At 40.7% G+C, this 16,669-nt stretch overlaps 1 protein-coding gene across 1 annotated transcript in view; it reads right to left on the reverse strand.

Moving 5' to 3' along the window:
- Positions 1–13,112, reverse strand: part of LOC149247112 (sirohydrochlorin ferrochelatase, chloroplastic-like) — a 119,293-nt gene extending 106,181 nt beyond the window's left edge. The window contains exons 1-3 of the mRNA XM_089455825.1: positions 12,817–13,112; positions 12,480–12,721; positions 12,289–12,350 (exon numbers count right to left, since the gene is read on the reverse strand). Coding sequence (XP_089311951.1) covers positions 12,289–12,350; positions 12,480–12,721; positions 12,817–12,848 — 336 coding nt within the window. The 5' untranslated portion in view covers positions 12,849–13,112. The remainder of the gene's footprint in view (positions 1–12,288; positions 12,351–12,479; positions 12,722–12,816) is intronic.
- Between the last annotated feature and the right edge of the window lie 3,557 nt (positions 13,113–16,669).

Below are 16,669 nucleotides of genomic sequence, written 5' to 3' on the forward strand. Positions count from 1 at the left end.
GACATTTGAGCCTCTTTGGTAGCAGCTGGGGTTTCTTTGTCAGAATCTGAACTTTTTGTAGAGTGTGCTCGCTTGCTGCCACCAATTTCTTGCCCTGGAATGAGTTGCTCACTTTGCTGTTGTGGAATGGTTGTCCTTGGAACTAATGCGGAGCAGTTCTGATTTTCATCATTTTGTGAGCTGAATAGGGTGCTTTGTTCATTGGGATCTGAGTTATTTCCTGGGTATTCTTCTTCTTGGAATATGTTGTTTGTGGTAGTTTCTGTGTTTTCTTCCTCTTCTATGTCATCTGTCGGAGTGGCTGAAAACTGCCATCCTTTCGGCTTTGGTGGTTGTCTTCTTTTCCTGTCTTTTTTGTTTTGTGGGCACGCGCTTTGTAGATGACCAGTTTGACGACAAATGCGGCATCTGAAGGCAGTGTTTTCATAATCAAGTGGCTGGGACCATTGCTTTTCGTTGTGGAGTAAGAGGATGCGGTCTGGTAAACCTTGACTGAGATCAACCTCCACACAGATCCTGGCAAAAGTGTAGATGTCCTTGCTAAGGCGCTCGCTGTCTACTTTTAAGAATTTCCCCAGAGCATTGCCAATGCCTGCTAATACTTTGATGTGCCAAAAGTGCAGAGGTAGGTTATATAGTTTTACCCACACAGGCATTTTGGAAACCACCATGGTGTTTGGGTCAAATTCCGGAAACCATGATGTCATGAAAAGGCCAGCATTACCCCAGAACCATGGTCCCTCGTTCAATGCATATTCCTTGTCATTGACTGAGTAGAATTTGACAATGAAAAATCCTTTTGAGTAGAGGTGTATATCACAGTTTTCTGTCCATATGGAGTAAATCCATTGACTAAGGGCTTCCGGTTTGGGCCAAAACCCATTAAACCTGCATATCACTGCTTTAGATAAATAATCATCATGTATTTCATTTACCTCAGGTATAGCAATTGATAATGCAGGGTTCTGAGTTGTTTGCTCGACGATGTAGGCACCGGGAGTCGTGGCTTGCTGTTTTGTTTGTATTTGAGGTCCCATCTTCCCTTTTACTGCATCTTTGAAGGAAACAGGTCCTTTTGAGCTTGTGCCGGAGCAGCCTCCACGGAGTCTTGTGTTGAGGTAGATAGTTGAGTCGTTGCCTATGTCGTATTCTTTTAGCTTGTACTCCTCCTGCAATACTTTTCCTGCATGGATCAGGAGTTGTTTGCAAGGTGGGATACCCAGCCTTTCTTGTATCCTCTGTTTGAGTATTTTTATCTCCTCCCAACTCCCTATCTTGATGCATACTGTGTTCCCTTCCATAGATCTGATAAAGAGGGTACTCTGTTTACCTTCGAGCATTTCTGATACAGGGGCTTCAAGATCCAGTGTTGGGGTGTTTTCCACTTCGTGGTGTTCATGCTCAATCGCTGGAGCTTGTTGTTGATCTGGGTCATTTAGTTTGTGAACTCGCGCTACCCACCGGTGATCGTCATATACCGGCCCAAGGTGATCCTTAGCCTGTGGCCTTGTATGCTGCTCTGCCCTCCTACAATGGATCGCGGCTACCATTGCTCCGTGAATCTTCATCTTGGCACCCCATTTTGCCTGTTGTGGGAAACCCCCGTCTTTAGGTTGAGGAAAACCCCGAAAGCATGGGCCATTTGTCGGTAATGTCCTCCTCGAATCTAGATCTGTGGCGAGGATCTCTGGTTTGGGAGTATCAATCCAACCAAAGGAGGCATATATAGTATTTCACTCTAGATCTGGGGTTTTGTAAGTTATCCCCGTGAATAGAGGCAGATGTAGTCCTTTGGAGATCCGATCAGTCTTCATAAAACAGGGATCAGTCTTCATAATACAGGGATCAGTGTCTAGGCATCCCCAACTGTGTAGGTTGGGATCCGAAATAACCCTTTTCTTCGCCTCCTCAAGCTCCTCTCTGCCCTGGGGATCCGTCTTCTCGGCCCGGACCTCCATTGCATATTTTCTCTGCCCTAACTTCATCCATTCATCTGGCTTTTCAGATAACCCAGATTTGTATTTTTCCTCTAGATCCACAGATCTGCAGAGAGGCAGCCCAGATCTAGCATATGCTTCCAGATCTGACCAATGCGGCGATAGATCGGTGTGCTGGATGAACCAATCAGATGGTATCTGGCCTTTTTTTGAGACATAACGCAGATCTAGGGAAAAAATGATCTGCTGACGTTTTCAGCAGTGGTGTCGTTTCCCATCAGCTGCAGCTCCCTCCTCCAGCCTGTTGTGGAGATTACGAGCTTCCCCCCTGCAACCGTGCTTGTGTCCCAGATCAATGGGGAGAGTAAACGATCCGACGCCCTGAACAGAAACCCTCGCCATCCCTTTGCCCTGAGAACCCAATAGATCTATTTGAATATCACCTGCACAAATAAATTTGCAAGTGCCCAAAATCCCAAATATATACAAAAAAATTCAAAACCCCAAACCCCAATTGCAAAACAAGGGTTAGAAAAAATAAATTTTATTTACAAATTATTATACAAAATCTATTTACAAAATATACAAGTATACAGTGCTTGAAAGACTCTTGAAGAAGAAAAAAATTATGATAATTTGACAATGGCTAGATGTATTTCGAAAAATAGATGTCAACCACAGCCTTAGCAAAGTAAGAAAATTACATAAAATATTCGAAGTCCAAACAAGGTCAGCCTATGCCCACAGCCTGTGAATTTGGAGCCCAAGGGTTGGGGAACCTGCAAACTCTATATGTATTTTCGTCTGTTACACGAGAACCGCTCCCAAGAGTTGGGAAACCCGTTCCAATGGTTCCCACACTCCAAGGAGCTTTGGAACTGTATGGGAACGTTCCCCTTTCAGCGGGAGCTGCAATGGGAGCTTGGGAAAGTTTCGAGAGCTTTGAAGACTATTTTTTTGGAGTTCCAGTGTTCCCTGGGGTTGGGGAATACAAAGCCTATAGAGAAATATGTTGAACTGCCCACAAAACATAAGCCTAAGTTGAAACCTTCGCAGGAAGAAAAACCAAAGTCATCCTTATCACCGATATCCTTCATTGAGAAACTAGAGAAATCTCTTGATGTGTTAAGGAAGTGTGTGGCACCTCGATGTAAGGTCGATATCTGGGATGTCATGCTGATGAGTATTTATTTTGTCGTTTATGTATATATATGGCAAAAGATTATGTGTGCATATTGTATGTGGCAGTCAATACTTAAACATTAGAGTTGTTTTACTTTTTCTCTTAAGAATAACTAGAAAAACATATGTAAAATTGTTCATTTGTATTTTTAAGCCAGATTGTTTCAAAGACTCGTCATGTGTGCCATAATGAACTTGACATTTTTAATATTTTATATATATAAAAGAGAGAGACACCCAAAGAATATATTTATATATAAGAGAGATTATATATTTATTATTTATATATTTAAATTGATTTTAATATTTGAATATTTTGATTCAATATTAATTTTGATTATTATATAAATTATATAATTAAAAAAATATATTTTTTATTTTTTTATTATATAATATTACTGCTCCCAATTAGCAGTTTCCTGTAAATTTTGGAGAAACCTCTAGCCATTCCCAACACCCGTACCCAAGTTCCCAACGTTCCCACGTTCCAGAAACTCATGCAACATAGGTATTTTCTTAAGAAAAATCATTAGAACATACGATGAATTGGATCACCTATATAAGCCCAAAACTTACCAATAGAATGTTCCTATCATCTACAAATGAATAATAATTCAGATAAGATTGAAGCACAATATAGGAAGGCACATACCCAACACATACGATAGGTCAACGAGACAAAGACACCATGAACTGTACCCCAAAGTCTTTTATTATGAGATTCAAAGGTTCCCAGCAAAACTGTGGCTTCACACCAACGTTACAAAATTACATTGAGACCAGAGTCGCTATCATCGTGCCTTGAGAAGCAAATGGCTTCTAATTTATAGAGAAATTCCTCCAAGTGGAAAATAACGGCTAATTGGTTTTATCCCCATCAAAATAATCTCGGTCGTCGATAAATCTTTGATCAAATTTTAATCTCTGCCGTCAAAAATACTTATTTTTGAAGAATTTTTGAATTTCTCATTAAAATCATTTTTTATTGATTCAAAAACAATTATTTTAAACTAATTTCCTCAAAAATTTGACTTTGACTCAACCACCAAGGCCTAAGAGTCCAAATTTTCTTGAAATTTCCAATATTCCCTTGGTGGAGGGCCTCCAAAAATTGATTTATTTTAGACCCACGAATTTTTCCACTTGGAAATATTAATTTCTCTAACATTTTAATTTTGACCCTAAATTAATTAATTTTTTGGCTTAGAATTTAATTTTATTTTTGCCAGAAAAATTAATTAATTGACTCATGAAGGGATTAATTATTTTTCCACCCTCAAATAATTTCGTTGTGGTGTCTAAGTATGAAGGATCATGCACTAAAATATTTTTTACATCAAATATTACAATAATTCAACTCTCAAAGGAGGAATACCGTTCGCTATAGACCCTCAAATAATTTCTCAATTTTGCAATACAATATGATCTACTAGACCAAGTGATTTGTAATAAAATAATTTAGCTAAATAGCTTAAATTATTCTCAAATCATTTTTACAATCGACTCAACTAAAACACTAGGACTCACCTAAGACTTTGACAATAAACTTCACCCTAGCTTTGGTGTTTAAGCTGGAGGAAACAAATTCCTCTGATTAGCCGTGTTTAGAAACACAAGTAATTAATGAGGTTAAAAAACCTCCTAGGATGAAATTTGTTGCCAAAATCATAGGCTTACCTAGGTTGTTACATAATTACACGGTCTTACTAGCATCATTTACATTGAAAATTTGCAGAATGGGTTTATAATGACATAATAGGTTGTTGGCTGATGATTCTGATCTTTTAAAAAAATTGGCACAACTGCTTCCTTGGAACTTGACAAAATGTGTGCAACAAGGGGCAAAGTAAACTGGGTTTTCTAAAACCATATGGGAGAAGAAAGCATTATTGAGGAGACAAGGACATACCTTGCACTTATCGGATACAAATGTTGAAGCCAAGGAGGACTTGCTGGTGTTGATGCTTACATCTTTGGTGGTGGCTAGGGTTTGCTTGGTTTTTCCTAGCTAGGGTTTTTGGAAAGCTTGAAGATTGTACCAGCTTTGTGATAACATTGTGGCTTGTACACATACTTAAATTTTATATAATATGTGTTAAGTTTCCAACATCCAATACTTGTGTAATTGCAGATTTGATTTTCATTTGTCATTGTCTTCTTCACTATGTAATTTCCAGCACTTAATATTCATGTTGATTTGACATAGTTAAGGGATGACATTGCTAAGGATTTAACATATAATTGGAAGATAACAGTGAAATACTGCTGTAAATCTGCATTAATAATGTGACTTCCAGATCTGGTTTATGATTGGAAAACTGTGCCCTAAGGGCTGAAAGTTGTTGGCATATGTACGGTATCTTTTCTTTTGGGCTGCCTCGTGTGTTGGTTGAAGTGAGATGATTGTCCGCTGTTTGCTGCTGCAAATTGATATTTTAGATCAGCCCTATGGCTTAAGTTCACAGGGACTAGATCCAGAAAACCTCACTGTGAAGTGGAATTTTTAAATTTGCAGTAAAGTCATAAAACAAAGAAATTCTCCTTCTGGAGCCTTCAAGGCCTTGAAAAAATATATCTAAGGACCTTCTTGGTGGGCTGCCCGAAACCAGGCACAGCTGTGACTACATCTCTGTGATTGTGGATCACTTTTTAACAAAATAACAAACTGTATTACTGGCAAGAAGACAATCACTAGCAAGGAGGCAACAAAACTCTTCTTTGAATATGTTGATGCACTTTGAGCTTCCTAACTCCATCATTTATGACAAGGACAAAAGCTTCTTGAGCAGCTTTTGGACCATGTTATGGAGCGTCATGGATGCCAAACTCACACATAGCACAGCATTTCACCTTTAGTCAAATGGGCAAACTAAGGTAGTAAATGGCGGGCTTCCTAACTCCATAATTTATGACAATGGAAAAAGCTTCTTGAGCAGCTTTTGGACGACGTTATTGAGCCTTATGGATACAAACTCATGTTGATTTGGGATAGCATCGGATGTGCTCTAACCACGAAATTTGGTGAAGAGGTTAAGGCACATGAGATCTCCAATACCCAAAAAGAGTTTGGGCAAATTCTAAACAGATCAGGAGATATTAAAATAATTAATATTTTTAATGGAGTCCCTAAGTCTAAACTTAGGGAAAATAAAATATTAATGTGTATTAATATGAATCTGTGTTAGAATGGTCCAAAAAACATGGATCAAGCCAGATCTAATCTTAGCCGTTGATTAGGGGCTTAATCTCGGCCGTTGAGAGGTCAACAGGAAAAATATAAAAGGAGGCTTGAGGGTCACTTGGAGAGTACACCAGATAATCAGTGTTTCTATTCTCTAGAGCGGGGTTTGCTAAAAGAGATAGAATTAGTGATCAAGAGAGCCGCTGAGGGGCATTGAATACAGAAAAACAGAGAAGGCAGAGATTGTGCCGAGAGAGCAGCGCGGCAGCCAGGGGAAGTGACACAAAGCCAGCAAGGGCTCACGCAGGGCCACGCAGAGGCAGCCAAGTGTTGCACAGAGCACCAGAGAGGCCAGCGTGTCTGACGCAGAGACCCAGAAAGCTGACCCAGGGCCAGCATGAGACAGAGAGGGGTTGATGTAGTCTAGATTGGGCAGACGCTAGGGTTGCAGGAGCAGTTTTGTGTTGAAGAGCTGCTGGAAGGATTTTCCGGGGTTTCAGCCAGGAGATTTCTCTCAAACTGTGAGGTATAGCTGCTAAGGAAATTCTCTGTTGGGTAGGCCAGTTTCAGCACCCAGATTGTACTCTGATATTGCTTAATAAGAAAACCCTCAGATAGTTGCACTGGTTTTCCCGCATTGGGTTTTTCCGGGGACATTGGTCCAAAAATAATGGTGTCATGTGGTGTGTTTGTTCTTGTTTCTTTTAGTTGCTGATCTGTAATATGTTGAGCATGCACTGGTGTTTATTTTCAGTATTTACTTTGTAAATAACTTGTTAAAGGAAAAATAACAAGTAGGTAGGAATAAATCAGAAAAAGTGCATGAAGGGTTTCTAAACTAAGTAAACTTAGAAACTTCAACATGGTATCAAAGGGTGATTGCAGATCATAGGAGGACTAAGAGACATCAGTCGAGCGGAGCAATAGCAGCAGGAAACAGCTGTCCCGAGGTGACAGAATTTGTTTCTAGCAACAGAAGCCAAGAAGTGTGACACAGAGCTAGCCAGAGCCACGCAGAAGAAGCCGAGAGTTGCGCAGAGCCTCAGAGAGGCCAGCATTGCTAACGCAGAGGGCCAAAGGGCTGACACAGGGCATCCCAGGGCTGACGCAGACTCATTTGGGGTGACGCAAAGCCAGCGTGAGGTAGAAAGGGGCTGACGCAGTTCACAGAGAGGTAGTTGTTGGAGTCTAGAAGGCTGCAAAAATATTGCAGAGTGGCGTTGGTGAGGTACTGTAGTCAGAACAGCACCTGACAGAGCAGGGCCATAGTTGTTACCGAGGGTTTCTAGCCGAGGAACCTGGATCAGCAGTGCAGATGCACAAGACGATCAGAGTAGGTGGCATCTCGACAAGCGGCAGAAGGATTTCCAGGAGGGAAATCAGGACTCAGAGAGAGTCCAGAAGAGAACTTCTAGACAGGAAGTAAAGACTCAGAGGAGTCGAACAGAGAACATCCAAGAGGGAAGTAGAGGAGCGTCATGGAACGACATAGGGTAAGAGACTAGAATAGACTGGATGGAGTATCAAACTTCGCAGTGTGGAAGCCCAGAATCTTATCAGTGCTTGACAGGAATCGTGTCAAGAACTTCGCCTTGAAGGTTATAGCTATCCCAGTCGACCCCAATGATAACGACAAGTACGAAGAGGCGATAGCGAGGGCCAAGTGCATTATCCTTGACGAGGTCAAGGATCATGTGGTACCACATATAGCCGAGAAGGAAACAGCAATTGAGATGTGGGAGGCTCTCAAGAACCTGTACCAGCGTACTTCTGTGCAGAGAAAAATGTTGCTCAAGAACCAAATGAGGTCATATCCGATGAAGAAGGGTCAATCGATTGACACCTTCCTCGAAGGACTGAATGAGATCCGAGACCAGTTGACTGCTATAGGAGCGACACCGGATCAGGAGCTTATGGTGAGGACAGCCCCGAATGTTGTCTCAGAAGATTGGGAAGTGTTTGTCCAAAGTATCCTGGGAGGGACTCTCCTACCTTGGGACGAGATGTGCGCAGTTCTTCGCCAGGAAGAGATCAAACGGCAATCGAAGACAGGTAGCAGCAGCAAAGGGATCAAGGTCAAGCAAGAGGAGGAGGATGTGGCCCTAGCATCTGAGGGAAAGCAGGAGAAGCGGAAGAAGAAAGATCTCTCCAAGATCAAGTGCTTCCACTGTGGGGAGATGGGTCATTATGCGACCCAGTGCCCAAAGAAGAAGAGTAAGGGAGAGTCTTCCGTGACTAAGGCAACGCCAACATGGGCAAAGAAGGAAGTTTTAACAGACGATCACTGTGCCATGAGTGCACACATGCCACTTGAGTGGAAGTGGGGAGACATCGAGCTGTAGTCAGGAGGACTATAGGCGATGAGGGGCAGGATCCTTGAGGTACCCAGCCTTTTGGATTAGACCTTGCTACGAAAGCCCCGACGAGGAGTAGCAAGACTGGCTGAGTGGGTAGAGGCGGATGCGGATGAAGCGGCAGAGAGAGCTACAATGCAGGAGTCCCAAGACAGCGTAGAGCTAGCAGGCTGCAACAGTGCAAGAGGCACAAGAGTGTTGCACCAGTGCAAGAAGGCACAGCGAGGTGTGCAACGGTGCGAGATGCAGGGAGTTGTTGCAGCAGCGCAGAGGTCAGAAAGATGGAGCACTTGTCAGCAGCAGAGGGAGCTTCAGCATCAGTGGGTGTTTCTAGCCCAACAGGGAGGTCAGTTGGGAGATCAGTTACTTACTTCTCAGTAAATGAGTTGCAGTGCAGTAGTAAGCAGCACAAAGCAGCATGATGAGAAGAGATGCAGTGCAGATGCAGTGCTGGGAGAAAGGACCAACAGCAGCACGAATGCAGAGGGAGTTGTCGTACAGATGCAGCAATGGCAGTGGCAGAACCATGGGCAGTAGTACAGGAGGTAGCAGTGCAGAGGATGTTGGGCAAGAAGGCCTAGCATCAGCACAGATACCTATGTCGAATGATCAAAGTAATACTCAATGAGGAGTATTGCTAGAGCACAGTCCTCACTAAGAGGGAGTGTTGATTTGGGGTAGCATCGGATGTGCTCTAGCCACGAAATTTGGTAGAGAGGTTAGGGCACATGAGATCTCCAATACCCAGAAAGGGTTTAGGCAGATTCTAAACAAATCAGGAGATATTAAAATAATTAATACTTTTATGGGAATCCCTAAGTCTAAACTTAGGGAAAATAAAATATAAATGTGTATTAATATGAATATGTGTTAGAATGGTCCAAAAGACATGGATCAAGCCAGATCTAATCTTAACCGTTGATTAGGGACTTAATCTCGGCCGTTGAGATGTCAACAGGAAAAATATAAAAGGAGGCTTGAGAGTCACTTGGAGAGTACACCGGATGATTAGTAATTTTATTCTCTAGAGCAGGGTTTGCTAAGAGAGATAGAATCAGTGATCGGGAGAGCAGCTGAGGGGCATTGAGTACAGAGAAGGCAGAGAGTGTGCCGGGAGAGCAGCGCAGCAACCAGAGAGAGTGACGCAAAGTCAGCAAGGGCTCACGCAGGGCCACGCAGAGGTGGCCAAGTGTTGCGCAGAGCACCAGAGAGGCCAGCGTGTCTGACGCAGAGACCCAGAAAGCTGACGCAGGGCCTCCTGGGGCTGACGCAGGGCAAGCAAGGCCGACGCAGGGCCAGCGTGAGACAGAGAGGGGCTAACACAGTCCAGATTAGGCAGACGCTGGGGTTGCAGAAGCAATTTTGTGTTGAAGAGCTGCCGGAAGAAATTTTCGGGGTTTCAGCCAGGGGATTTCTCTCAAACTGTGAGGTATAGCTGCTAAGGAAATTCTCTGTTGGGTAGGCCAGTGTCGGCACCCAAATTGTACTATGATGTTGCTTAATAAGAAAACCCTCAAATAGCTGCACTGGTTTTCCCGCATTGGGTTTTTCCAGGGACATTGGTCCAAAAATAATGGTGTCATGTGGTATGTTTGTTCTTGTTTCTTTTAGTTGTTGATCTGTAATATGTTGAGCATGCACTGGTGTTTATTTTCAGTATTTACTTTGTAAATAACTTGTTAAAAGAAAAATAACAAGTAGGTAGGAATAAATCAGAAAAAGTGCATGAAGGGTTTCTAAACTAAATAAACTTAGAAACTTCAGCAACTCACACAACACAGAATTTCACCCTTAGTCAAATGGGCAAACTGAGTTAGTAAATGGCGCATTGGTACACTTGCAGAGCTTCAACAGCTAGTAAGTTGAGGTAGTGCATTCCCCTTCCACTGCCTTCAAAGCCTTTGAAAAGTATATCTAAGGACTTTCACGGTTGGCTGCCTGAAACCAAGTGCAGAAATGACAACATCACGGTGATTGTGGATCATTTTAACAAAATGGCAACTTTATCGCCAGCAAGAAGACAAGCACTAGCAAGGAGGCAATGGAACTATTCTTTGAACATGTGTGGATGCACCCTGAGCTTCCTAACTCCATTATTTATGCCAAGGACAAACGCTTCTTTAGCAGATTTTGGAATATGTTATGGAGCCTCATGGATGTCAAACTCACACATAGCCAGCTTTTCGCCCTCAGTCAAGTGGGCAAACTGAGGTAGTAAATGACACATTGGTGCATTTGCTGAGAAGTGACAATTCCAAGCAACCTGCAACATCATTATAACAGGGCCATTCATGGCTCCACTAACAGTCACCTTTTGAAACTTCTTGCCCCATACTTCATATGATATGGCATTACAAGGAAGTAAAGTAAGGTAGCAGGTCAAGTAATGAACAGGTTAGCACAATTAAATTCATAGAATCGATTCAACAAACTCATTCTCAAGAGCAAGCCAGGTTGCAACAAGCTCAAGCACGGGGCAAAGAAAGCCACGACCGCAATAAGACAATTCGCCATTTTCAAGTTGGGGACATGATATGGTTGTACTTGGCAACAAGACCCAGCCAGGAATTTGAGGCCCATCCGGTATGGACCCTTAACAATCATCGAGCAAAAAGGGGAGAAGGTGTTTAATTTGGAAGAATTCTGTTACGTAAGGATATATTCCATAGTGAATGCATATTGTCTCAAACTCTCTGAGTCCTCAATACAGGCTGATAAGGGTTAGGAAAAGTCCATCATCCCTGTTGCAGAAGAAATGATTCCAGATTGCAAGCAGAGCTGCAGGGAGAACAGGTAGTACCTTGCAGACCCTGCTCTGTTCGTCAAAAGGAATTGTTGCCTGATCTCCAGGCTGAACCGCAGAAGCAACAAGGACTACCACCAAAGCAACCAAGAACTCCCCCAAAAAAGCACAACACTTCCAGATCTGCAAGTGACGGGTGTCTAAGAAGCTCAGATATATTCCGAGAGATCTGGTAAGTTGATGGAGACCATCAACCTCCCAAGGAGAGAGATCTGATTTGTCTATGCTTTAAAGACATGTTGGCAAGAGGAGTCACAAAGGAAAGTTTTTGAAACAGTTTTGAAAGTATAAGTTTTCGCTTTTTCTTATTTTTGCCATCTTCGTTAGCTGGGGAAAAGACACAGAAAGCGAGGAAATGTAGAGAAAAGAAGGCAGGCTGCAGTCACACTAGGTTGCAGACCAGGCAGAGAATGAAAACTCTTGCTGTTAATGTTCAGGCAAAAGACAGTGTATTTATCTGTAAGCATACTTCGTACAGCTATTCTCTTGTTGAATAGAACATCATTCTTCCTTATGAAAGGTTTTTTTTCCCTTTGTAATGAAGCTTTCTGTTATTGCTTTGATTACTCTGTTTTAGGTATTTTCATGACAATATATGATTGCATAATTGCCCATCTGTAAACAAATTGAACTGCCCTGTTGCTGGGCATCTTCGTAGTCTTTGTTAGCAGTATGGATCTCTGCTGCAACCTCTGCATTGGCTGGTGATCAGAGACATATCATCAACAGTATTCACACATCCAAATCACAGATTATTCACATAATATCAAAAGAGGAAAAAATTTAAAAAGTTATACAACGACAAAATTGATATGGGTGACGAATTCTTGCCATATGGGCAAGTTCAACGATTGGGTGCCCCGTTCTCTTCCTATACATGTCCACAAATGCATCTGCAATTTATCAAGGACGGGCACCAGGTTTAATAAAAATAAATAAACATAAAAAACTCAAATGAAAATGAAAATGCCAACACCAGCGAATAAAGAGGGCAATAGTGTGAGAATTCCCAAACAACTCACCAAGCATACAATTGGACTCCTGGCGCCTCGAACCGTGGTCCACTATGATCACTCCATCATGCTCTCTGAAACCCGATTGGTCATTTCCACTTGTAGCAGAAATCTTCAGTGTTCGCTGATGGGCATTCATAGACCTAAATTTAAGCTCTATTGACCTTGACCTTAAGTTGGTAGATGGAAAAGAGCTTGGTGCATCCAATAGGAGGTCGGCCTTAGACCGAATTTGTGATGTCCTCGAGTTACTGTGAATTACGAAGTGTCAATGCTTCCACCTATTTACAGAAAAAACAGAATTATTCCATCATAAAAACCAGGAAAAACCAGACTTTGTACTTACCAAGTCGGAGCATAAACAGAACTCAGTAACATAATCCTGTGACTAAGCAAACCGAAACAATGCCGTATCCCTGCAGCCTGTTAAATATGGATTGTTTTGCACTGCAAAGCCAGTTGATGCGATTGTTGCATCAAAGTAATTTGCTTACACCCAGCGAATTATTTTGTTTGACGGGAAAAATATATCAACGATCTTCTATGTGCCACAACTTCACAGGATAAAGGCTGGTTTAAATAACGGGAGCAAAAGCATTTGTCAGTTTGAAGTTGTTTCTAGGTGGAAATTATGCGATTATGTACGGTGGTGATGTTCGTTAATCACTCAAAGTCCTTACGCTATTACTTTCAGTAACCATTATGTCAAAATTCATTGTACAGGTTATTTATTTATGTGAAAACAGTTAAAGTGTTTTTTTGGATTCTTAGTTTGTTTACTGATTTTATATGATCTCAAAATGGTAAGTTTGATACCTTATGATATAATGTTGAGTGAAACAAGGAAGCTCATTGAAGCAATTGGTATGGTGTCGCAAAATATCTATGCAAGAAAGTAAAACATGGATGAAACAAAACTACACATAGATGCAAAAATGGAATATCTACCTCAATGTCTGTCCCACAAATAGCAAGGAGCTAAAGAATTTTGTTATGAAGAAGTTTGGTAAACAGGTATGGGGAAAAGAGTTGGGTACAAAGAAGAAGTACTGCATTGAGAAATTCAACCCTACCTGTGATATACAACAAAAAGAGTTTATTGGAGCTAGCATTCCGTGGAGGGCAAAAGTTCTTATTGTTCAATCAAGAATCAACTCGCATCAATTTTGGTGTGAAACGGGACGGTGGAAAAGGCTTAAAGAAGCTTGGGAAGCACTGGTGTGTACATTTTGCATGTCTAGGGCAGTGGAATCAGAAAAGCATTTCATTTTGGAATGTGATGCATTCAAAGACATCAAAGAAAGTTATGGGAATATGTTAGCATCGGTTTCTTGGCATTGTCTTTTCAGCGAGGGGATTGTTGGAAGGTTGGGCCAGCTCATTATCAATTTGAATAAGAAAAGGATTGAATTGCAAAAGACGAAAAGCACGGGACTAATGGTCTCATATACTACTTTTAGTCTCGTGGACATTAAAATATCATTTCATTATATGTACTTTTTTCCTATTCAATGTTGTTTTGGATTTTGGATAGAAGGTGAGGTGCATTATTAAGACATTACTAGATGTTAAGTCACTCGTTCAACTCCCTATTTTACTGGGTGATATTATGTATATTTTTTTTTAAAAGGGAGGGGCTAGTTCCCAGAAGAAGTGATATGGGGCCCTTTTTTTTATACATTATACATATCAGTCTAGCTGACATCCATCACATCTAAGCCGTCACATCCGGAATACATTCGCAATGGAACAGTAAAGGCTGCTGCGCAGCGACACCATGGAGGATCGAACGCGGGCGGGGTGCGAAGGAACCGACTGCCCCGACCGCTGTACCATGCACTTGCGTGCTAAATATTATGTATATTTAATATATATTAATAATTTTAATTTTATAATAATGAAAAAAAAAATTATTAATTTTCATTGTATGAAAAAGTATTAAAAAATGTGATAATGAAATATTGTAGCTTACCGGATTTATTATATTTATGTGTATTTAATATATATTAATAATTTTAATTGTATAATAATTATGAGATATGAAGAAAAAAATTATTAATTTTAATTGTATAAAGAGGTGTTAGAAATGTGATAATGAAATATTGTAGTTTATTGGAATTGAACCATGAGTAATGATGGAAAACCTCGCACTTTTCACTATTGGATTTAATCAATGTTAAATTAAAAATAATAATAATTATAAAACATAATTTTCATTTATTTAAAAAAATAAAAATAAAAATCATGTATTATATTGCAATTTTGGTTTTATCAATAAAGTTATCTACAATTTATTTTTATTTTTAAATCATAATAATCATAGCATATTAAAAAAAACATAATGATGATTCATATTTCAATTATGTCTATAGGCATGTCTATTTTGGAATAGGACTTTTATAATTTTAATTTAATTATCAAGTAAATAGTAGAGATTTAACCTCCACCAAATATTTTAGAATATTCTTAGTAGTATTCACAAATCAAAGATTGAGATTTCTCCAAAATAGTTATGCTATTTTTTCTCTTTTAATTAAATTGATTAAATGAGTTTTGGTTTTTTGGGATGTGGTATTAATGAGCCATGGTAATGTAATGAAGACTATTTACAAATCAAGAATCTCCATGATAAAATGAGGGTGAATCTTCATGATTAAGAATCTTGTTACATGTTTCTTTAAATGTATATATGTTTTAAGTCTTTTTATTAATAAAAAATAGTTTAAAATAAAGTTATAATTTAGTTACCCTGATGGAGGTGATAGGGAGTGGGATATCAGAAAATGTGGCGAGGGCTCTCCGCCCTACGCCCCACTTTTGACTTGGGAAGAGGGATTGTTTAGCAGGTGGGGCGCATGCAATCACGTTAGTGGAGTTCAATCTTTAAGGATCACCAATTAATGGCATTCACAATAGATGTAATGTTAGTGTACTCGATGCGCGGATGGTGGTTTAGATGGGGGCGGTTGGGTACCCAAGGCAATTTATGGGCAAGAATGTTGGTCAAAATTGTTCTGGAATCATTCACGGGGGTTTCCTCCAAGGTGCAGAGTCCAAGTCTTAGTGCAAGAGAGGATAAGGGATTCTTGGGCATTTTTGGTATTGTAAACCTGAATAAGCAAAAGGCTTTGTGCACCAAGGAATTTAGCATTGTGAGGAAAGATGGGAGACTCACTATGAATTCACTAGGCTACATTGTTATTTTCATTGTGTGCACATCTTTGCATAGGTTCTCTAGGTAATTCAAACTAGGTATAAGCATCTTTGTCTTGTTTCTTTCTATGTGTTGGTTGTTTTTGCATTGTTTAGCCTTTGGAATGTTGGGTATGGTGTTTTAGAGGTCTGGTTTGAAAAAGAGAGTCTCGTTGTACCCTTTGTGGAGGATTTGGGGAAGCGAGGTTGTCTTGAGTGGTTATGGAGGGTGTTTAGACCCACCCTTGGGTGGTCGACTAGTAAGTGTGGGCAGGGGTCGAATTCTTTGTTCAACTATGGGGTGTCGTTGATCCAGGTGGCTCCAGACACACTTAGAATCCAACATTGGCTATGGAAAAGCTCAAAAATCAAATTCCTCATATTGAAGAAACTAGGACCAGATTGTAGTGCTCGTCGCCTTGATTCCAACGGTGTGAACGGCGCTCAAATCTGAGTTCGTATGCTCTAGATATTTGCAGTCAAAGTTTTGGTCAAACTTGGCCAAGCGGCAGGCTTAATGAGGCAACAAATTGACCAAGGCCCGGCACACGGAATATGGCCACCGAACGAGCGAATTTATCGCCTACTTAAAAATCCTAGTGACCCTTATTTTCGACAAAATTAAAAATCGCCAATATTGGTTATAAAAAACAAAAATTATTTTTAAAAAAGGGTGGGTCTAGTCCAACGGACTAACCCACCCCACCGGCATATTAAAATAGTATTATGGTTGGGGTGGCAAGCAGTCAAACCCTGCCACCCTAGTTGTCATTACCACATTATATATAACACAACAGCATATTATATAACCATTAGCCATATTGTATTGATCGGCGAACAAACAAAACAACAAACACTATATTTAAATTGTCAGTTGGAGCCGTGTAATAACAGTTAACCATCGATCTAAAAATTAGACGCGCCAGTGCTATATGGGGTCTACGGGGCTTGAACTCCCGACCTTCCCATTTCTAATTCCAAAATTTACCAATGGGCCAAACGGCTAG

This window comes from Pinus tabuliformis, chromosome 7, assembly GCF_031772625.1.
Source record: "Pinus tabuliformis cultivar Carrire ecotype Pingquan chromosome 7, CPIR1, whole genome shotgun sequence".
NCBI lineage: Eukaryota > Viridiplantae > Streptophyta > Pinopsida > Pinales > Pinaceae > Pinus > Pinus tabuliformis.